Source organism: Lynx rufus, unplaced genomic scaffold (genome assembly GCF_022079265.1).
Source record: "Lynx rufus isolate CCGP_SWC_20201006 ecotype Redwood Valley unplaced genomic scaffold, mLynRuf1.p SCAF_11, whole genome shotgun sequence".
NCBI lineage: Eukaryota > Metazoa > Chordata > Mammalia > Carnivora > Felidae > Lynx > Lynx rufus.
Window position 1 is genome coordinate 36,496,012 of NW_025814825.1, and position 23,072 is coordinate 36,519,083.

A 23,072-nucleotide genomic window follows, 5' to 3' on the forward strand; every position below is an offset into this window, starting at 1 on the left:
ATCAGCCCAGAGCCCGACGCGGGGCTCGAACTCACGGACCGCGAGATCGTGACCTGGCTGAAGTCGGACGCTTAACCGACTGCGCCACCCAGGCGCCCCTAATTGTGTCTAAACTTTTTGATTGAGTGTCCTGGGTTTTCTACATATAAAAACCTATCCTCTACAAACAATGATAACTTTGTCTTCTCTTTACTGATAGTTATACCTCTTCTTTTACATATCTTATTACATTAACCAGCATTTTTACTGCATATTAAAAGTGATGGCATATTTCTTTGTTTAGTTTCTAGTTAAATTTAAGTAGCATACTTTTAAATATCACATCATACTTTCAGTAATATGTCATCCTTAAGACTATTTTCTTATTTATTTAGAAAGTAGAAATGAAAGAACCATCATGAAAAAGATCTCAAAGAGGAGAGAAGATATGGAAAAAAAGGTAAGGGATTGATGGAGTTTATAAGGATCTTGATTATACTAATAGCTCAATTATAAATGTAGGATAATCCTGAACAATGTGATATATTTGGTTCTATATTCAAGTTATATAGTTCATGTGGAGACCACTTTCAGGCAAATAGGCTTGAGCAATGAAACACAGACAGGCCCATCAGGCCACCGGCCTCAAAATATCCAGAGGCCTTAGCTGAAGGGCTACTTACAACCAGGCACAGTTACTAAAAGGGAAATTCCATTCATTGCCCCACCTCTTCACCTTCCCTCTTTAAAAACAGCCCCCTCCCACTGCCTCGTGGCAGACAGCCTCTCCTCTACTGTCTTGTACGCCTCCTCCTTGTGGGGAGTCAGTAAACTTCTAGCTCCTTTGTTCTGCCCCAAGTGAATTCTTTCACTTTCTGCATCACTGGCTTTTTCCGGATGGTCACCCCACATTTGGGGGCCCTTATCCAATTGAGAGACACCATAGTTCATATGTTAAAAAAATAATAAACTTAAGAATGAATTGTACTCTTTGGTCAGTTAATTGTACAATAGTATTAGAGGTGAAGTATTTATTTGTTTATTTATTTATTCTCTTATATAAATGTTAATTCAATTACCTGTTTTCTCAGCCAGCAGTCCATTGCTGCTTTGCTCAAAAAAAAAAAAAAAAAAGTTTTCTTTTTTTAGTTGGTGGATTAAACATATATAGGACCAATATCTACATGTCTTTTGGAGTAACTTCAGTTAAGATTCCTGTTTTATCCCTGCCTTCTAGAGGGAAGTTAGAGAAATGTGCAGAACCCTGAAATGCTGGATGAGTTTATTAGGAATTAAAGGGAGACCTCTATCAGTCACTTGCCAGGGTTAATATTCCATCCCACCTTGAAGGGTTGCTGTTCCTTGGTCAAGAGTAGAATTAGGTATTTTTAATTGTGTTGAGGAAGATACTAAAGGTTTAATAAAAACAGAACATCTTAGTTTATGTTGGACTCATTCAGTAGTTCTTTAAAAAAATTTTTTTTTAATGTTTATTTTTGAAAGAGAGAGGGAGAGACAGAGTGCAAGCAGGGGAGGGGCAGAGAGAGAGGGAGACCCAGAATACCAAACAGGCTCCAGGCTCTGAGCCTTCAGCCAGAGCCTGAAGCGGGGCTCGAATTCACAAACTGTGAGATCATGACCTGAGCCAAAGTCAGACGCTTAGCCGAAGTCAGACGCTTAACTGACTGAGCCACGCAAGCACCCCTCAATAGTTCTTAAGTGTGGTCCAGGAAGCACTGGTAGATTTTGAAGTTCTTTCAGAAACTCTGTAGACGAGGCTCTTACTGTGATAACGTCTTTTATTTTAGTTGTAATTTAAGGAGTCTTTTGCCATTGTATTTCTTAAACTTGAAATGAAAAACAAACTCATAATCTATCTTGTCCTAAAAAAAGACTTAACATTGCTAGTATGGTGTAACTTCAGAATATTAAGGCCTAAAAAACTGTAAAAGAAATAAAAGCTCATTTGAACATATTGAGTTTTTGATAATGGTAAGATATTCAATCAGAAAAACCAGTAGGCAGCTAGAAATATGATATTCAGGATAGCAGTCAAGATTGGACAGAGATTTGGGAAGCCCTGGGAATGCGTGCACACATTCTCTGAGGCCTTGGAATATGCCCACATTTAAGCTATGAAGAGAAGTGTGACCATTGAAGAATACACGGGTAAGGCACCAGAGAGGTAGAAGAGTGGAGAACAGTGACATACAAAGTTTTCAGAAAATAAAGGTGCCCAACATCATCAGATGCTATAGAGTAATCAAAGAATAGCTAACACTGATAGTGTTGGGTTTCAAAGTATTTTCATATGTCTGATCTTATTTGACCCTCCTAAAAGATATGTGAAGTTGGCAATACGTGAACACTAAGAACTTACCCATTGGATTTTATCATTAAAACGTCCTTTTGGGGGCGCCTGGGTGGCGCAGTCGGTTGAGCGTCCGACTTCAGCCAGGTCACGATCTCGCGGTCTGTGAGTTCGAGCCCCGCGTCAGGCTCTGGGCTGATGGCTCAGAGCCTGGAGCCTGTTTCCGATTCTGTGTCTCCCTCTCTCTCTGCCCCTCCCCCGTTCATGCTCTGTCTCTCTCTGCCCCAAAAATAAATAAACGTTGAAAAAAAAAATTAAAAAAAAAAACGTCCTTTTGGATATTACAGAATGCAGTTTCTTAATTTAAAATCCACCATATTTAAAGAGCTCATATCAGTTGATAAAAAGGTGAAATTTAAGAAAACAGGCAAAGAATAAGACTTGGCATACTAAAGGTGATGACTTTCAAAGGGCTGATGACCACATGAAAAGATAAAACAAAAAGATGCAAGGTAACCCCCCACCTCAACTTCTTTGCAGATGCCAGAAGATAACAGTACAGAAGAAAATATAGACAAGCATCTCCAAAAAGCTTCTCAATAAGTATACCACCACTCTGATACTGTTGGTTTCTGTTTTTTAAAGATGTACATCTACATCTAATTCTCAGGCTTCAGCTGGGAACCCAAGTTTCTTAAGAGATGGGTTCAAACAGAAACGAAACTACCTGGATAATGCAAGATGGGCATAAGAAAATACATAGTAAATATGTGTAATAAAGCCAAGTTTTGTTTTCTAACCCTTTTCACAAACGTGGAGAAGCCACTAGTGCTTGAGACTGTTAGACCGTAAAGATACGTAGATACAGAACCTGCTTCGGGAAGGTGTAGAGCTCAGGGAGAAACACAGATAAATATGGTTGAACCCTGGTCATCCATCCATCAAACATTTATTGAGCACCTACTTGGTGGCATCTGCCGTTCTAAGTTCTGGGAGTAGAGTATAAAACCAACCAGCAATTTTTAAATTTACCAAGGAATACTGCAGTAAGATTCTCATGACATACAGTGATTTAGCTTTATACTTAGCCTTTATTTCCACCAGCCTCTGTGCAACCTTTGAGTACTCAAAGGAGAAGAAAAAGACAAATGCTAGGTCAAATAACCAATAGGCCCTCCATTTTCTAAGGTACATAGGACAGCACAACCCCTGTCCTTCTCAGGCCAACTGGTGGATTGTCGGGTGGATAAGCAGAAAATTACACATGGGTTGGAGTGCACACAACACTGGAATCTTCTTTATACCCTATGTTTCATATCCCTAAGAGCTGGCAGAAGTGGGGGGTTGGTAGTATTATATTGACTTTACAGAACCGACAGTAGTAGTTAAAATGGGTACCTAGAAACTTATCTCTCTTCCTTTCAGATTCCTTTTTCTCCAGTTTAATCAGATTGAAATAACCTTGCTTTGTTATTTGTATATTCTGCGGGACAGTTTGTATAGAATATGACTATTCTCATGCTTATCTGAGCCTGCTTTTTTTTTTTCTTTTTTTGCCTGACTACAAAGAAAAACTCTAGCCGATAGCTGAGGATACAGGAGCTAGGGGAAGAGTCACAAAAAGAAACAAAATTCCATCCTGTTTTTAGTCCAGATTGAAAAAGAGGGAAGGGACAACAGCCATGGTCTTAGGTTCTGAGCTCACATGGGGCAATGACCGAGTCTTCATAATTGTCATAATCTTTAGAAATACATGCAGTTTAGCTATTTAGTAAGTACTTTTGCCACTATTGCTATTTAATTATGTTATAAGGAAGTGTTATGAACTCTATGTTATTATGTTGACTTCTTGGTAGATTTAGATGCAGAAGAAAATCAAAACGTAATAGAAATGTCGAGAGGCAAAGTAAGAGAAAAACTAAAAAATGTTCAGGTAATGCTTCTTTTTTCTTTCCTATTTTCAGATTTACTGTCTACTGCAATATGCATCATAATAAACTTTTCTTTGTCAAAAAAGAGTGAAAATTCAGCCTTAATATATAGCTCCTTAAATCCCAACATCTTCAAGTTCTTTTCCATGCTTTTTTTCTTCAAACCTAAAGCCAAGAAAAGTTGAGTTGGTCATGCTAGATGACGTCTCAAGGGAAAACATGTATGTGCTTGTTAAAAGAAAAAAAAATGAAAAAAATAAGAAAAACATTGAGAAAATTTGATTTTTATCCCTTTGGACAAAAGACTTATGAGCACAATTGTGGCCGTACTTATGAAGATTAACTTTTCCATACCACTTATTTATGTTGTGTTTCAGATTAACCAAGGCGAAAAATCTTTAACTCACCTACTCATTGATGATAAGATATATCAATGGCCTAAGGTAAATAAATTTTCTTACACTTTTTTTTAATTTGAGAGAGAAAGAGAGAGTGCAAGCAGGGAAGAGGGGCAGAGGGAGGGAGGGAGAGAGAGACAGAGAGAGAGAGAGAGAGAGAGAGAGAGAGAGAGAAAATCTTGAGCAGGCTCCATGCTCAGAGTGGAGCCAGATGCTGGGTTCAATCCCACAATCCTGGGATCATGACCTGAGCTGAAATCAAGAGACAGACACGCAACCAACTGAGCCACCCAGGTGCCCTGTTTTTACTTTTTTTTTAAATTTAAATTCCAGTTAGTTAACATACGGTGTAGTATTGGTTTCAGGAGTAGAACCCAGTGATTCATCGCTTCCATATAACACCCAGTGCTCATCCCAACAAGTGACCTCCTTAATGCCCATCATCCATTTATCCCATCCCCACCACCTCCCTTCCAGCAACCTTCAGTTTGTTCTTTGTATTTAAGAGTCTCTTATGGTTTGCCTCCCTCTGTTTTTAATCTTATTTTCCTTCCCTTCCCCTATGTTCATCTGTTTTGTTTCTTAAATTCCACATATGAGTAAAATCATGATACTTGTCTTTCTCTGACTGACTTATTTCACTTAGCATAATACATTCTACTTCCATCCACATTGTTGCAAATAGCAAGATTTCATTCTTTTTGATCGACCAGTAATACTCAATTATATATATATACCACATCCTTCTTTAAAAAAAATTTTTTTTAATGTTTATTTATTTTTGAGAAAGAGAGAGACAGAGTGCGAGCTGGGGAAGGGCAGAGAGAGAGGGAGACACAGAATCTGAAGCAGGCTCCAGGCTCTCAGCTGTCAGCACAGAGCCCAACGCAGGGCTCGAACCCACGAACTGTGAGATCATGACCTGAGCCAAAGTCAGACGCTTAACTGACTGAGCCACCCAGGCGCCCCATACCACATCTTCTTTATCCATGCATCAGTTGATGGACATTTGGGCTCTTTCCATAATTTGGCTATTGTTGATAGCACTGCTGTAAACATTAGGGTGCATGTGCCCCTTCGAATCAGCATTTTTGTATCCTTTGGATAAATTCCTAATAGTGCAATTGCTGGGTCATAGGGTAGTTCTATTTTTAATTTTTTTGAGGAAACTTCATACTGTTTTGCAGACTGGCTGCACCGGTTTGCATTTCCACCAACAGTGTAAGAGTGTTCCCCTTTCTCCGCATCGTCACGGACATCTGCTGCTGCTTGAATTATTAATTTTAGGCATCCTGACACCTGTGAGATGGTACCTCATTGTGATTTTGAGTTGTAATTCCCTGATAATGAATGATGTTGAGCATTTTTTCATGTGTCTGTTAGCCAGCTGGATGTCTTCTTTGGAAAAGTGTGTATTCATGTCTTTTGCCCATTTCTTCACTGGATTATTTGTTCTTTGGGTGTTGAGTTTGATAAATTCTTTATAGATTTTTGATACTAACCCTTTAACCAATATGTCATTTGCAAATACTTTCTCCCATTCCATCAGTTACCTTTTAGTTTTGCTGATTGTTTCCTTTGCTGTGCAAACTTTTTATCTTGATGAGATCTCAATAGTTCATTTTTGCTTTGTTTCCCTTGCCTCTGGATATATGTCTAATAAGAATTTGCTGCGGCTGAGATCCAAGAGGTTGTTGCCTGTTTTCTCCTCTAGGATTTTGATGGCTTCCTGTCCCACAGCTAGGTCTTTCATCCATTTTGAGTTTATTTTTGTCTGTGGTGTAAGAAAGTGGTCCAGGTTCATTCTTCTGCATGTCACTGTCCACTTTTCCCAGCACCATTTGCTGAAGAAACTGTCTTTTTTTTTCCATTGGATATTCTTTCCTGCTGTGTCAAAGATTAGTTGGCCATATGTTTGTGGGTCCATTTCTTGGTTCCCTATTCTGTTCCATTGATGTATGTGTTTTTGTGCCAGTACCATCCTGTCTTGATGATTACAGCTTTGTAATACAGCTTGAAGTCTAGAATTGTGATACCTCCAGCTTTGCTTTTCTTTTTCAACATTATTTGGGCTATTTGGAGTCTTTTCAGGTTCTGTACAAATTTCGGAATTGCTTTTTCTAGCTCTGTGAAGAATGCTGGTGTTGGGGCGCCTGAGTGGCTCAGTCAGTTAAGTGTCCAACTTTGGCTCAGGTCAGGTCATGATCTCATGGTTCATTATTTGAGCTCCGTGTTGGGCTCTTAGCTGATAGCGCAGCACCTGCTTCAGATCTTCTCTCTCCCTCTCTTTGCCCCTCCCCTGCTCCCTCTCACTCTCTCTCTCTCTCAAAAATAAATAAATGTTAAAAAAATGCTGATGTTATTTTGATAGGAATTGCATTGAACACGTAGATTGCTTTGGGTAGTATAGACATTTTAACAATATTTGTTCTTCCAATCCATGGAGTGATTCTCTATTACTTCTTCAATTTCTTTCGTAAGTTTGTATAGTTTTCAGCATACAGATCTTTTACCTCTTTGGTTAGGTTTATTCCTAGGTATCTTAGGATACCTTCTATCCTGACTTTCTTGAGGGTTTTTATCAAGAAAGGATGCTGTATTTTGTCAAATGCTCAAAACCCAAAGTCTTAAAGGACCTGACACCACGTGGATCCATTCCCCTCCTCCAGAGTAGAGCTTCTCCACACGGTGTCTGACACCCTCTGTCCCTGAAAAACAGCCCCCCGCCTGCACAGTGCACAGAATCTATGGAGTAGCACTGCTAAAAGTAGCAAAGGTTATATCCCCCTGGGTGCACCTCTGTGACCTGTTGATGAAAGGTCTTTGGCTGGCACCCTTAGGGTCTTTTGTCCTTGGGGAGGCAATAAACCCTCTTCCAAAAGTACTCCAGGAAAGGGAATGTTCTCTCACAATGTGCCCCAGAGATCTCTGTACCACACTATGCACTCAGGGGATAGCTCCCTCCTCCCCAGGAGCACATGTCACAGCTCTGCTCCAGAGAAAGTTGCACACTTCCAAAACCTCAGAGTTTGAGCTCCAATTGAAGTTTGTGGAAAAAAAAAAAAAAACCCTGTGGAAAAACAAACACACTGACAGACAGACAAACAACCCTGTGGAACTCAGCACTTTTTGCTCCCCAGTCTGTGATCCAGAGAGGTTTTCCTTTTGTGAGAAATTGATGCCACACTTTCTCAGTCTCTCTCTCTTTCTCTCCCTTTGGTCTCTCCATGGAAAGGGTTCCCTCCCCTCCGTGGCGCCACTGTTTTTCTCTCCCCCAATTCGCTTCCATGCACCTCACACCTACCACGCTGTCTCCCTCCAACTGTGGAGATCCTTCTGCCAGTGGGCAGGTCGATTTCCTAGGTGTTCCAAGTGATCTGACCACAACACAGCTGTGTTTGAGGCACAAGGAAAGTCCAGGGTCCCCCATCTTAACCCCTCCCTCTTTACACTTTTTAAAACAGCTTTATTGAGATATACTTTATGTTGCAAAAATTCACTCATTTTAAGTGTATGATTTAACGATTTTTAGTTAACTTACAGAATTATGCATTCAAAGGAGGAGAAATTGGCTTCTAAGACTCTCCATACCAACCACTAGATAGAAATATCTGCTCAGGAAGTTGAGGATTTTAGCAAGTGGTTTTGCAATGAGCAGAGATGAAGGGAAGTAAAGTGTATACTGACAATTTAGATATGCAGCATTGTTGCAGGGTGAATTTTTTATTTTTTATTTTAAAGTTTATTTATTTATTTTGACGGGGGAGAGAGAGATAGAGAGAGAGAATCCCAAGCAGGCTTTGCGCTGTCAGTACAGAGCCTGAATGTGGGGCTCGGTCTCATGAACTGTGAGATCATGACCTGAGCTGAAATCAAGAGTCTGATGCTGAACTGACTGAGCCACCCAGGAGCCCCAGGGTGAATAACTTTTAAAGTTAATGTGACAGTTGCATTGTAGATACGAACAAGGTATAAAGTAAACTTTGTATTTTACATATTTTAAAATTATTTGGCTTCTAGTAACTATGAGTTTTACTTTTTTTTTAATGTTTATTTAGTTTTGACAGAAAGAGAGAGAGAGAGAGAGAGAGATCACGGGCACCAGTGGGGGAGGGGAAAAGAGAGAGAGACAGAGGATCTGTAGCAGACTCTGTGCTGACAGCAGGGAGCCCAATGCAGGGCTCCACCTCATGACTACTGTGAGATCATGACCTGAGCCGAAGTGAAGTCAGATCCTTTAACTGACTGAGCCACCCAGGCGCCCCTGAGTTTTATTTTTTATTATGGAATTAATTCCTCTCCCAAATCTCCCTGCAAACAGTTCATTTTAATATGTGTGTGAGAAAGAAATGGTGATTTACATTTAAAAGATTCAGACTTGACAGTATTGAAAAATGAGAGCTTATTTATCAGCAAACTTATAACTAAGAATATGCCCCTTTTAATACTTTGAACTACCTATAGCCGCAAAGGCTGTAGATGCCCTGCGGTGGTACTCGTGTGTTAGCACATCAGAGCACCCAAAAACTGGGAGAAAAAAGAGTTTGCCCTATGCCTTCATTTTGGTCAAACTGTAAGGTAATACTCTTAGTATTAGTACTCTTAGTAGTGAAGAGATAGTTTGGGAAGCAGAAGAACTGGGCTCTACATCATTCTGTTTCTTATTGCAGTTACCAGAACCTTCAAAACAAAAACCAAAAAACGTAATGAACCAAACAGACTCTTGGTGCTCCTTGCTCACGACTAAGATAATAATTAGTGTTTACCACATTACACAAAAGTTTTTCTTCCACTTAGAAGCAGAAAAAAGTATTTCCACCCTGAATACCGGTTTACCATTGTTTAATCCACAGACTGAAGTCTCATTCGATGAAGGCCTTTGGTTTTTCATGCCGTGTGGTGACAAAGGCTCCGATTCAGGCCGGTGTTCAGAGCAGGTTGGATTTGTTCCCCTTCCTCTTGTGCCTCAGGACAATGAACTCTTTGTTAAAGGCATAGAATGAAATGCTTGGATGGGAGATGAAATTTTTATTACTGAGTCACCTTCTTCTCTTTTAATTAAGAATATGTTCAAAATAATAATTCTAAACATTGATTGAGTGCTTACTGGATGCCCAATGCTGTACTGAATTTTTAATATGGACCATATCATCCAATCCTCATCCTAATCGTGTGAGGCAGGTGTTACTATAATCTCTACTTTATAGGCAAGGAAGCTCAGGCACAGAGGGTTAAACATCAATAGAGCTGGAAGCACCGGCTTTCCCTCCAAAACCCGTGTTTTCTTTTTCTTTTGTTGTTCCTGTCCTTCTCTCCAAGTGTCCCACGCTGTTCTCCATGATCTCCATTACTCTCCGTGGATAACTGATTCTCCCTCCCTCCCGGTCTGATCCAGGACTCTTCTAATTTGTAGCACTTCTTCCGCTTCTCTCCAAACTCCTCAGCCTCCTGTTACTCCCTGGTGGTCCTCTCCTCCGGTACCAGTTAGTCTCACGAGTCCTTCCCCATCTCCTGAGTGTCCATCCCCCCGCCGCTGTCCCTGCCTGCTTCTGTTCTACCCTTTCTCTAACTCCTCTCTGCCTTCAGTCTCTGCACAGTTTCCTTGGTCCTCTCCCCCAGCACTACTGGACCCAGTGTCTCTTGACACCCCTCAGCTGTTTTCTAATCCCTCAGGCTTCAGGAGTCCCTCTTGGGCACCCATTTGCATTCTGATTTACTTCCCTTTCCCTTCCACCCCCATTTCTCTGCATCCTGCCCCGGTCCTTTCGGTCCTTCTTTGTTATTGTTGTTTTTTCTACAATAAAAAGAGCTTTATCTTTTAAAAGTTTAAAGAAAGTATGTACAGTATTCTTAAAAATTCGGAAAACATGTGGAAGAAACTGAAAATCACAGGAAATCCCACTGCTCTGAGATAAACCACTATCATTTTTCACATCTTTCTCTATTCTTATGCCCATACTTGCACGGACACGGGCTTTTATATGAATAGAATCATATTTGTAAATGGCCATTCCATTTTCCAGTTGCTCAGCTGACCCTTGGTGTCATCCTTGGATCCTCTTTTATGGATATGGGTATTCTTTTATTTTCCCAGAAAAATTCATTCTTTAACCCATACTATGAGACTCTGGGAGGTCAGATGACTTGGCGGAGCATGTACATGTTTGAAACTCATTTATTCAACACTCATTGGAACATTCACTGAGTGAGTGCCTAATGTGTTACAGGAAGAAGATAAATAAACAAATGACAATATACCTCACATCCAATTCATCACAAATCCTATTGGTTCTACCTTCAAAGTATCCTAGAATCTGACCCACTTTTCACCACCCCCACTGGTACAACCCTAGTCTAAGCCACCATAACCTCTCATCTGGATCATTGTCAGTGTCACCCTCTGTTTTCACTATTACCTCAACAGGCTATTTTCTGTGTCATACAGTGGGCAGAGTGATCCTGTTAAGATCTAAGACCATGCTTTCGCTTACACCTTCTAATGGTTTCCTATGTCACTCAAAACAAAACCTCAAGTCCTCCAAGGCCTATGTGACCTGGCCCCCTTGGTACCTCTCTGACCTCATTGCTCACTTCTCTGCCCTTCTCCCACCCAACTCCAGACAGATTGGCCTCCTTCTTATTCCTCACAGCATGCTCCTGCCTCAAGGACTTCTACCTTTGATTTGTGTAGGAAGATTTTCCCTTATCCTCATGCTCTCTCTCTCTCTCACTACCTTTGGGTCTCTGTTCAAGTGACACATAATCTAAGATACTGTGTCTGACAACTCTGTCAGTACCCCCACCCACCTGGCCTGGTATTCTCTAACCCCTTATCTTGCTTTTCTGTTTCTCAACATACTTGTCACCACCCAACCTATATCCCTTATCTATTTGTTTATTTTCTTCCTGAAACGTATTAGGCACTCAGTGAATGGTCCAACGTATGCTGAATAAGTTTCAAACATGTGCATGCTCTGCCAAGTCATTTGACGTCCTGGAGTCTCACAATATGGGTTAAAGAATGAGCTTTTCTGAGAAAACAAGAGAAAGGCCAGCCAGCAGAGTATACCAGGGTCAGGTGCTCTGGTTATGGCTGCTTTCCTTCTTGGAGGGCAGGCAGGAGAGCAATTAGGTCAGTGAGGCAGACCAGCTACTTGGACTTCAGTGAGTCCGGGTTTAGGATTATTTAAATTTTTTTCAATATTTATTTATCTTTTTTTGAGAGTAAGAGGCAGAGCACGAGTGGGGGAGGGGCAGAGAGAGAGAGGGAGACACAGAATCCAAAGCAGGCTCCAGGCACTGAGATTTCAACACAGAGCCTGACCTGGCACTCAATCTCATGAACCGTGAGATCATGACCTGAGCCAAAGTCAGATGCTTAACCAACTGAGCCACCCAGGTGCTCCTAGGTCTGGATTGTTGAGAGGAGCTGTCTGGAGAAGCCATTGCCCTGATGACTTCCTTGTCACAAAGAGAAGAAAGCCACTGTTTTGTTGGGGGTTGAGTTTCTTCCTGCTGGGAGAAAGGGGAGTCCTGGTCCCAAATATATTGTCTGGACAGCCCAAAGTGAGGTCCAAGGTTATTTTCAGACAGTTCTGCCTATCACACCACAATCAGCAAGACATGTTCCTGTGACATGGGGGGCGGGGGGAGTCAGTGATATCTCTTTTCTACCACACCATACTCAAGTGTATCCATCTACACTTATGCATGGAAAGTTAGGTGGATGCTTCTGACCTCATACTCCCTGTCACATAACACCTAACAGCACAGACCCTGCTCTGCTGTGAGCTGCACAGTAAAGACCAGGAAGGTGATCTGGTCACCTTCCTGAATGGTGAAAAAAAATGCAATTTAAGACTGCATGGCCTGATGTCTCTGGACTTTGCCCTACAACTGAATTCTCAGTGGTTGAAATATCATAATCCAGTATCTCAAGACATTCTCCATGAGAGAGGAAGGGCTTGAATTATAGTTCTATCCCAGTAATCTTTCATTGTGAACTGCAAAGAAGGGATAGAGAAAAATCATACTGCATATTGTTAAGCCTTAAATGAGTTCCTCTATGTTCAATGAAATTTTATTATAACAGTTTCAGCTCGAACTTGAACTAGGTGGCATGGATCAGAAAGACAATTCACAGCAAGGTCCCAATACATCTCATTTATCTATATATTAATCTTGGGGACAACACATTTACTTATTTTTCTTCTTGGTATTCAACAGAGATCAGTAAATGACAGCTATCCCAAACACTTTTCACTTGATGATAATTTACAAAATTTTGCTGAAGACCAAGGTGAAGATTTTATGCAGGAAGTCATTTTTCCAGATTTACTTGAAGTAAAAGCTGCTGAATATGAAGTTGATCAAGAACAAATCAGAAAACAACAGGCAAACATTTTTGTGCCAAGTAATTCTCCAGGTAAAATTCCTTACAATGAAATATTTAAGTCATGAATGAATCATATGGTAGAATAATAGCTTTTTGTATGCTGGATAGATACAAACTACCGAGCTAAAACTAGAGCAAGTTTTCTGTATTTGTTCCTCATGTCTTCTCTGACTTTAAGGAAACTGGTTAAAAGAGCTCATTCATTGTATGTATACATTTAGACTTCCTGCTAGACTTTAGTGGTAGGGGATATGATAATTACCTTTTGCTTCTTGTTTAGTCAATACCAGTTTAGGATTTGGGACTTTAGAGTAATATCAAGGTTTTGTTATGAAGTGGCCAACGAGCGTAAACTGCCAAAAGATATGATGCCACGCATTTTAGAAGATGAAGGATTCTATATTCAGAGAAAACCAGAAATCCATAAAAAGACCTGCAACAAAATGGAAAATCGCCTACTTACCGTAGAAGAGGCAAGTACGCCAGCTACCAAGTTACATCACTCATTCAGAGCATGTGACGTTTGTTTTTAGCGAAATATCTTATTACTCTGTTTCTTGAATATTTTTGATAGGGGAAGAGTTGGTTTGAAGAAAGTGGAGAAATTATGTCATTACCTTCACCCATCAGACAATCGTGGAATTTCAGGCTAAACACAAGCAAGGGATCTTTAAATCCAGCACTAAAGACCATATACAGAAAGGTAACCGGCAAGTTTATTTGTAATGATGGTTAAAAGAATTCTTGTAGTATCAATGGTAACTTAAGTCTTTGTGGAGTTAATTCACCCCTTATTGATATTAGTAAATCTAGTAATAAATGGCAAAACTATGATGAAATGTAAAATAGTCATGAAAATTATGTTTTTGAGGAATAGTCAGTGATGTGGGGGAAATGCTCAAAATAAAATGCCAAGTGAGAAAAAAGCAGAATGCAAAGTTATATGTGATCCTAATTTTATAAGAATAAAGAATAAATGAATCAATGAATGACTAAGTGTACACATACATGTGTAGATATATTAAAAGTGGAAAAATATATCAAAGTTAATAATTATCTCTTGTAGGGCATAGGATTATTTTTGCTTTATTTCTCTGTTCTAAATTTTAAAAATGAATATAATAGTCAAAGAAACAAGTTTTATATGTATTCCAAGACATTGTGAAAATTAGCAGTCCATCAACCTAAGAGAAGAAATACTTAGACAGAAATAGTTACATTTAAAAATTGGTTGGGGCGCCTGGGTAGCTCAGTTGGTTAAGCTTCCAACTTCGGTTCAGGTCATGGTCTCACAGTTAGTGAGTTCAAGCCCCACATCAGGCTCTGTGCTGTCAGCGCAAAGCCTGCTTGGGATACTCTATCTCCCTCTCTCACTGATTCCTTCCCCACAGGCATGCGCACACACTCTCTCTCTCAAAAATAAATAAACATAAAAAAATTGGCCCGAAAAATTTAAATCAGAACTGTTTACAAGACTCAGTTGCCCATTCACTTGCCTTAACTATTCCATCTATAAAAGATTTGGCTATAAGTAGATACAAAGTGGAAATAATATTAAAAATACTTACAGGGTGTTATTCTTTACTCCCTCTGTTGCTTTGCTCTTTTTTTTTTTTTGTTAATGTTTATTTATTTATTTGAGGGGAGAGGGGCAGAGAGAGAGGGAGAGAGAGAATCCCATGCAGTATCTGTGCAGGGTTTGAACTCACAGATGGGGAGGTCATGACGTCAGCTGAAGTTGGACCCCTAACTGACTGAGCCATCCAGGTGCCCCTAAATTATTTTTTATTTTTAATTCTTTCTGTCACTTTCCGTCTGTCACCTGATTTCTCTATTTTTCTAATTCTAATTTATGTTCTTTAATGTCATACAATTTTTCTCAATACTTTTCGCTCATTTGGAAGTACATTTCTATTTTTATCTGTTTCTGGATGTTTTTGTGTTGTACTTTGTCAGTGGGGATAGTATTTTACTGTTTATTCATTATTCTTATTTCTATAGATTTAATCTTGAGTCTTTTTTCTACTACTCATTTTATATTAAATTAGTTTTCCTGAACTTTTAGAGAAAAGGCTTGGCTTTCCTAGAAAGCTTTTTCTAATAATGTCACAGAACTCTATTGTTCTTGTGTAGGGTTAAAAAAATATAGTGGCTGGATTTCTGAAATTTCTTGGCTGTGTTTCTCTTCCTAGATATTTTTCTGTACCTTCTCTTTCTGTAATCTCTGTGATCCCCGGCCTTTTCAATTTGTATTCCACTCCTAGCAGTTTCTCTTTAGTATGAAGACTTGTCCTAAAACTTCTTAGGAAGTAGGTGCCTCTAAGCCCCTGTAGTCCTTAGCAAAACCCCTTGCACTCACCCACAGTTGGAGTAGATAAAACCTCTTCCAATTTTACCTGCTGTTTCCGAGTTGGGATGCTGTACTTTCTGGTGAATATCTGTTGGCCCTTTGGGGTTCTCCTGCCATCAGGGCCTTCAGTGGCTTCATTGCGCCTCTCTTCCACACAATCACCAATACCATGCAGGTCTTTTTACTGTCAGTGGTTTGTCTCCATCCACTTGTATTTTGGGTTTCACGGAGGATTCTTGAGATCTAGTTTTGTTATGGATCTTGTCCATGGATTTTGAGCTTTGCTATCTAGTTTCTCTGCCTGTTTTATTTATTTTTATTATTTTTTAAAAATTTTTTAATGTTTGGGGCGCCTGGGTGGCGCAGTCGGTTAAGCGTCCGACTTCAGCCAGGTCACGATCTCACGGTCCGTGAGTTCGAGCCCCGCGTCAGGCTCTGGGCTGATGGCTCGGAGCCTGGAGCCTGTTTCCGATTCTGTGTCTCCCTCTCTCTCTGCCCCTCCCCCGTTCGTGCTCTGTCTCTCTCTGTCCCAAAAATAAATAAACGTTGAAAAAAAAAAATTTAAAAAAAAAAAATTTTTTTAATGTTTATTTAAACATTAAACATGAGAGAGAGAGAGAGAGACAGAGCACAAGCAGGGGAGGGGCAGAGAGAAAGGCAGCCACAGAATCTGAAGCAGGCTCCAGGCTCTGAGCTGTCAGCACAGAACCTGACGCATGGCTTGAACCCACGAACTGAGAGATCATGACCTGGGCTGAAGTTAGATGCTTAACTGACTGAGCCACCCAGGCATCCGTCTCTGCCTGTTTTAAAGGTAGAGATTTGGGAATATGTAAAACTATATTGCCATGGTATTCCCAGAATCACCTGTCTAATGAATTCTTAATTTCAGATATTTTCAGTATAATTTTAGCTTTAAAATGTTCTTTTGACATTTGATTCTTATGTATATATTCCAGTTTTCTTCTAGAATACTCCCATTTTTTTCACATATTTTCCCTTTAACTCTGTTTTTTAAACTTTTACTCTATTTTTTAAAAGGCTTTTTATTGTATCAAAGCATGTATGAAAAGTTATAAAAGCTCTAGATTATATCTTTTTTTCAGAAAGGTTCTGTCCTTTGCTTTGTTAGGCATATTGAGTGGGGATAATAAATCTTAACCCAGTTCGAGACTTTATTGATTTCAGACTGGGTTGCAGTTTTGTTAAGGTTCAATCTGTATCTGTATCCTCTGTTTACCTAATCTCTTTCCTGCTTGACTGAAGAGAGTGGTATTTTCTTTCCTTTTTTTTTTTTTTAATCAATTGCTAACACATATCCAAATGCCTAGCATATAATAGACACTCAATGAGTGCTTGTATTATTTGTAATGCAACCTCAGTAGATGTCAACTTTTATAGTCCTAGTATACATCAGAAGAGAAAGACATCAGCTGACTGCCATAATCTTGGAAAATACTATTTTTTGCATGGTGCCTGTCACACCATGAGAGACTGGTAATGTCTCTGCCCTATCCTAATTTATAATATTACTCATTTACTGACATTTTTTAAATGAGATTTCCATCCCCAACACACATACACACCCAACATTGCAATATCTTTCTGTTTTTTCCAGTTTGGTTACTATAAAAATCCATATCCATTAAAAATAAAAATGAAAGAATGAAAGAGGGAAGAGGGAAAACCCCTAGATTTTATCTCTTCTTGTTCTTTGCTCTTATGTGGCATAGCATTTACACCTTATAGCGACAATATGTTTTATCTAAATATTGCTGAGGATAAAACACAGATATTTTGACATAATTATCTGAGATGATTCTTCTTAGGGAGAGAGATCCTTGAAACAACTCATAGTTTGCTGAACGAATGAACGAACAATTGTATGAAACAAATAAATGCAAAATGTATAATTTTTGGAGAAATATTAACCACCATCCAGATTAACCTTTGTAACCACCAGAATCCCAACTTGGAAACCACTGGGCTGAACAAGTACCTTTTTCCTCAAATGCCTGTGTTCTCGCTTTATCCAAGCACAATTTCAGTATCTCATGGACTCTTAGACTTGGAAGTAAATGGAAATGTCACTTCACCAAGCATCTAAACTGAGTATTCAAATTCATTCTGTAGCATCCTTAACAGATAATGTTCTGGAATTTGTGTCAGCCAAATGCTTCTGCCTGCTTTCCCCTTTTATCTTCTCCACATTTGTTACTCAGCCCAGCTAGCCTTGGAGGCAAGACTCATTTGGGGTTTCTCACCAGAATAAAAGAAATATGAGGGTGACTGAAGCACAGGTAATAGCTGCCCAAATACCAAAGTCCTGTCTTTGTTCTTGCCTCTGCCAGATTCCTCTACCCCAGGCCTTATTTGCCTGTTTGCTGAGTAGTTTTGCCTGACCATTTGACTATGCCCTTTACTCCCTCTTCCAACATTCCTCTTATGCGTTTGCGCAGATTTTATACTTGTCGCCAGCTTGGATGTTTTTTTGCATTTATCCAGCCTTTGATTTATTGTTGCCTAGATCTTTGTGCTTTTGGTCTAACACACTTACCTACTTCTAGAAGTTCTCTTAATCCTCTGACTTAACTGACCAGTGATGAATCTGCTCAATAAAACAGGCATCTCTAGCTTAGGAACTCTAATTTTCAAAAGTTTATTTATAATTTGGTTGCTTAATACCAAAGCCGTTTATTTCATTGGTGTTTTTGCCTGGTAGATGACCATTTTATTACCAATTAACTAAATCTTATAAGTGGAATCAAGAACAGGTTTTCTTCTCTGAGTTGGTCCTTACATAGAACATAGAGACTTACAAGATAAGGATAAAACAAAACAAAACAAACTTTATGGCTCTTCTCTTGCCTCCCCTCAGGCCAGTGAGGAAATAGGGGAATATTCCTGGCTCAGGAGGGAGTAGATAGGGAGAAATGTAGGCATCATACTGGTAACCTACAGTCCTTGAGAAGCACTGGGTCTGCCACACCAAGTCAAAGGTACAACAGCAATTTTTCAGTGTAACAGCGATTGTAATAACAATGGCACAGACTGGGAAGCACATCCTATTACACCAGACTGATCCAGAAAGAGGGCTCGAGCTCTCCTTTTTAGGTGGATGCAGTCATGGATCTTATTGAGAGTGGCTAGGCATTCATGAACTAGGCTATCTATGCTGAGTAACCTCTTAACTCTCTCAAATTACATCACTAATAACTAGTCACGTGCATATTCAAACACATGTACTTAAATTCAGAATAGTGTACTAAAACATAATTGAATCATTTGGTATATTGGTTAAGGTTTACAGACTTCAGCTAATTTAGGGGCAGTTTGGTATACACGTGGAGACAATCTCATGTATAACAAAAGATGGTCTCCTTGTTAGGTAGCATTTATTTTGAGGGTCCAGGCCCCTCCAGGGGATTTTCCAGGGCATTACCAATATATTCACATAAGAACAATGTTTTAATAAGGGTTTACCACTTAACTCTGGCCCATGGATGACTATTAGAGATCATCAGGTAGTCGAACTATTGACCCAACAGACCTAAACTATTAACCCAACAGACCTAAACAGACCATTTGTCATAATATTTCTATAGGAAATCATTGTGGGGCTTATAACTTGAAAGTCTAACTTCTACCAGCACACAACAATAAGGTATGTGACACTAATTTATAGAAAGATGATTAAAATGATGCAATATAAATATATTTTATGAAATCAAGGGCCATAATCAATTTCAAGGAAAAAAAAGCAAATTATTTATTGCTTTCCTGTATCCCTTCATTTTCTTACAGTTAATGTGTTACTTTTATAAGGAAAAATCACTTATAATTTCAAAAGACATACAAAGAATAAAGTTAACATTATGTACATATTTTTCTTTAAAAGGCAGTGAAACCTGATCTGGAAAGCTCTATGAGGAACAAAATGGAAGGTCAAAGGGAAATGTATCAATTAGATCTTAACATTGTGGGTTTGCAATTCAGCCATCATCCTCTCTTCAATCAAGAACAAGTGTTATGTGCTAGGCTGCTTCAACTTTATGAGTGTTTTCAGGACAGGCAGCAACAGAATTTACCTCAGCTGCTTTATGAGAAGGTGAGAATGGTTTTTATTCTATTTATAGAGTTGACCATTTAATATTGAAAGAGAAAACAAGTCATGCAGAGCAAGCTATCACAGAACCGAAATCAAGAGTCAGATGCTCAACAAACTGAGCCACCCAGGTGCCCCTAGTCCTGCCCTGTCTTAATTACTATATTTAATTGTTAAATTATAATGCAGTAGGACAAGTGACTCCTCATTTTTTCTAGGATGTTTTTGTATGCTCTTAAAGATTTGATCTTCCATGTGTTAGAATTAGCCTGTCAACTTCTTTTTTTTTTTTTTAATTTTTTTTTTTCAACGTTTATTTATTTTTGGGACAGAGAGAGACAGAGCATGAACGGGGGAGGGGCAGAGAGAGAGGGAGACACAGAATCGGAAACAGGCTCCAGGCTCCGAGCCATCAGCCCAGAGCCTGACGCGGGGCTCGAACTCACGGACCGTGAGATCGTGACCTGGCTGAAGTCGGACGCTTAACCGACTGCGCCACCCAGGCGCCCCGAGCCTGTCAACTTCTATTTTTAAAATTCTATTACCGTATTTACTGTGATTGCATTATATTATTATATTAGTTTCAAAAGAAATTTTATCTTTATAAAAATTGTGTTTCCTTATCCAAGACTATCATATGTCTTCCTATTTGTTGAGATCTTCTCTGATTTCTTCCAGTAAACATTTATATTAATTGATTCTAGTCTTAGAGTTCCTACAAACTGTCCCTGTGACAGATTTCTCCTATGCATGTTTAAGGGTACAGTTTCCTCCAGTTTTATTTCTCTAAAGATATTCTCTATGGATATTTCTGCTTTATACTTTCCTCAGTATATCTTTTTCTTTTCATTTTATTTTTTCTTGTTTTCCTATGTTATACATTTATTTTTTATAGAGAGATATAGATATAAATGCAGTCATAAATATACATATATAGATATGGATGTGATGTTGGCAGTAGATATGGACAAAGACAGATAAACATATCTTTTCTGTAACCATGGAAGAACCCTGATGTAACTGTGGAAGATAAGGTAGATTCCTGTGCTCAATATGCCATCTTAATTGGTTGGCATTTTTTTTACATTAATTAATGAACTGATTAGAAGGTTCTAGGTATAATGTTTCTTTCTTTTTTAAATTCATTTTGAGAGAGGCAGAGAGAGGGAGGGAGGAAAATGGAGAGAGGGAGAGAGAGAATCCCGAGCAGGCTGTGTGCTGTCAGCACAGAGCCTGATGCAGGGCTCAGTCCCATGAACTGTGAGATCATGACCTGAGCTGAAATCGAGTCAGATGCTCAACCTACTGAGCCACCCAGGTGCCCATAGGTATAATGTATTGAGGTTATTTTCAGTTCTGCCCCAAGGTACTTATATAAAATATATTTTGGAAGATAAGACAGTAATACACAAAAGGTTATACAGTTGTGCTTCTGCTGCACACACCTGGACCTTCAGAGAAATTGGAGTATTGGTGACAGTGGATGAAATGTACTAAAAAGCTCTTTTCTTTGTTGTAGCTGATAGCACTGAGAGACGCTACCAAATTAGCAAGTGAAAATTTGGAAATAAGTCAGCTAACCAAAAAATCTTTACAAGATTATTATTGGCAGATAAGGTAGGTTTTTGACTATTCGTGTATTTCTCAAGCATTTATTAAGAAACTCCTTAGAGTATTGCACTTGCTATGGAAGATATAAAATAAGAAAAATACAAGGTCCTCACTCTTTAGACAACTACAGAAATGGTTCCAACCTTTCCTTAAGACCCAGTTTTGAAAAAAAAAATTTTTGTGTAAAAATATTTCATAGAAGTGTCACATGAAAGTAGTTGTAATTTACACATCCATTGATTTAAAAAAAACACATGCTAATTAAAAACCACCATGAGTTCACTAATATTTTTTGGAACATATTAGCCTCAAGTGTTTGTATATATTTGAGAATTAATCCATGTATATGTATGTACAAGATAATTAATTCAGCTAAAAACATTACTCAAAGAGCATATAGATTTAAGGATCCCTGTTAAAAAAAAAAAAAAAAAACATCGTGTACAAGTTGGGAGCCATCAGCTTATAGAGTAGTTGGGAAGATAAGTTAGGAAAGTATGAAATAACTAAATAAAGTACGTCTCAAGGACACTCCAAAAGCAAGAAATCTCACTGGGAGGTACTTATTGTATAGAAAGTTCACTTGGGGCGCCTGGGTGGCGCAGTCGGTTAAGCGTCCGACTTCAGCCAGGTCACGATCTCACGGTCCGTGAGTTCGAGCCCCGCGTCGGGCTCTGGGCTGATGGCTCAGATCCTGGAGCCTGTTTCCGATTCTGTGTCTCCCTCTCTCTGCCCCTCCCCCGTTCATGCTCTGTCTCTCTCTGTCCCAAAAATAAATAAACGTTAAAAAAAAAAAAAATTAAAAAAAAAAAAAAAAAAGAAAGTTCACTTATGCACAAAGATAAAATAAATGTCTATATAAGAGAGTGACTTGATAGTTAAAGAACTTCCCTCACTCCCTGCCCATTGACCTAACATGGTTCTACAAACTCTAGAAGCAACAGTCAATTTAAATAATTGGTTTCCTAGAATAATCTAGTTAAACACAAACAATGTTACCTGAGAAAGTTGATATATACCTTGCACAAGTCCTGGCACATAATGAGTTCTTGATAAACATTACTTGAATGAATGAATGAATGAATGAATGAATGAATGAATGAATAGAAGCCACCAGTATTTACAAAACCATAAACTGGTGTTATTTATAAGATTAACTAAAATTAAAGGCAAAGAACAGACATTGGCACAGAGCAAGTAAGCTTTAATGAAGAAAAGAGAAAAGTAGGCTTTAGATGGGATCTGATGGTGGTAGATAAGGGCCTACCACTATGCACGTGTGCACATGTGTGTGTGTGTGTGTATGTGTGTGTGTGTGTGTGTGTGTCGGAGGGTCATTGAAGATATCATTGCTTTATCAAAGCAGAAAAAAAGCAATGTAATAGATTTACATTCAGGAAAATTCTTAGAGTGGTGTTGAAATGCTGCAAAGAGTAGTTTGTGGACATTTGAAAAACAGTGTTTCCATTAGAAAAGATGTATTTAACCTTTTTTTTTTTTTAATTTTTTTTTTCAACATTTATTTATTTTTGGGACAGAGAGAGACAGAGCATGAACGGGGGAGGGGCAGAGAGAGAGAGGGAGACACAGAATCGGAAACAGGCTCCAGGCTCTGAGCCATCAGCCCAGAGCCCGACGCGGGGCTCGAACTCACGGACCGCGAGATCGTGACCTGGCTGAAGTCGGACGCTTAACCGACTGCGCCACCCAGGCGCCCCTGTATTTAACCTTTTATGACTATCTAACCTTTTATGTGCCTGATACCCACAATGAGCTGGTACCCAGGATAGAAAGCTGTAAGTCATTCATGAACCCCCTTCTTGCCTCTCCTCTCATCCCTCACCTCCAAACAATAAACATTCCCACTGATTCTGCCTTATTTCAGGTGCTTATCTCATAGCCTGACTACTCAGTCTCCTAGAATACCTCTCTTTAAGCCATGCTCCGTATTGAAACCAAAGTGATTTTTCTAAATAAATAAGCCACAATTAG

The 23,072-nt window shown here is 39.2% G+C and overlaps 1 protein-coding gene across 1 annotated transcript in view; it reads left to right on the plus strand.

Annotated features, from left to right (window-relative positions):
• Window positions 1–397: 397 nt before the first annotated feature.
• The window catches only part of CC2D2B (coiled-coil and C2 domain containing 2B), a 95,711-nt gene continuing 73,036 nt past the window's right edge, over window positions 398–23,072 (plus strand). Inside the window, exons 1-8 of the mRNA XM_047072658.1 lie at window positions 398–439; window positions 4,599–4,664; window positions 9,473–9,556; window positions 12,846–13,044; window positions 13,351–13,487; window positions 13,589–13,717; window positions 19,263–19,472; window positions 20,989–21,086. Of these exons, the coding sequence (XP_046928614.1) occupies window positions 398–439; window positions 4,599–4,664; window positions 9,473–9,556; window positions 12,846–13,044; window positions 13,351–13,487; window positions 13,589–13,717; window positions 19,263–19,472; window positions 20,989–21,086 (965 nt within the window). The remainder of the gene's footprint in view (window positions 440–4,598; window positions 4,665–9,472; window positions 9,557–12,845; window positions 13,045–13,350; window positions 13,488–13,588; window positions 13,718–19,262; window positions 19,473–20,988; window positions 21,087–23,072) is intronic.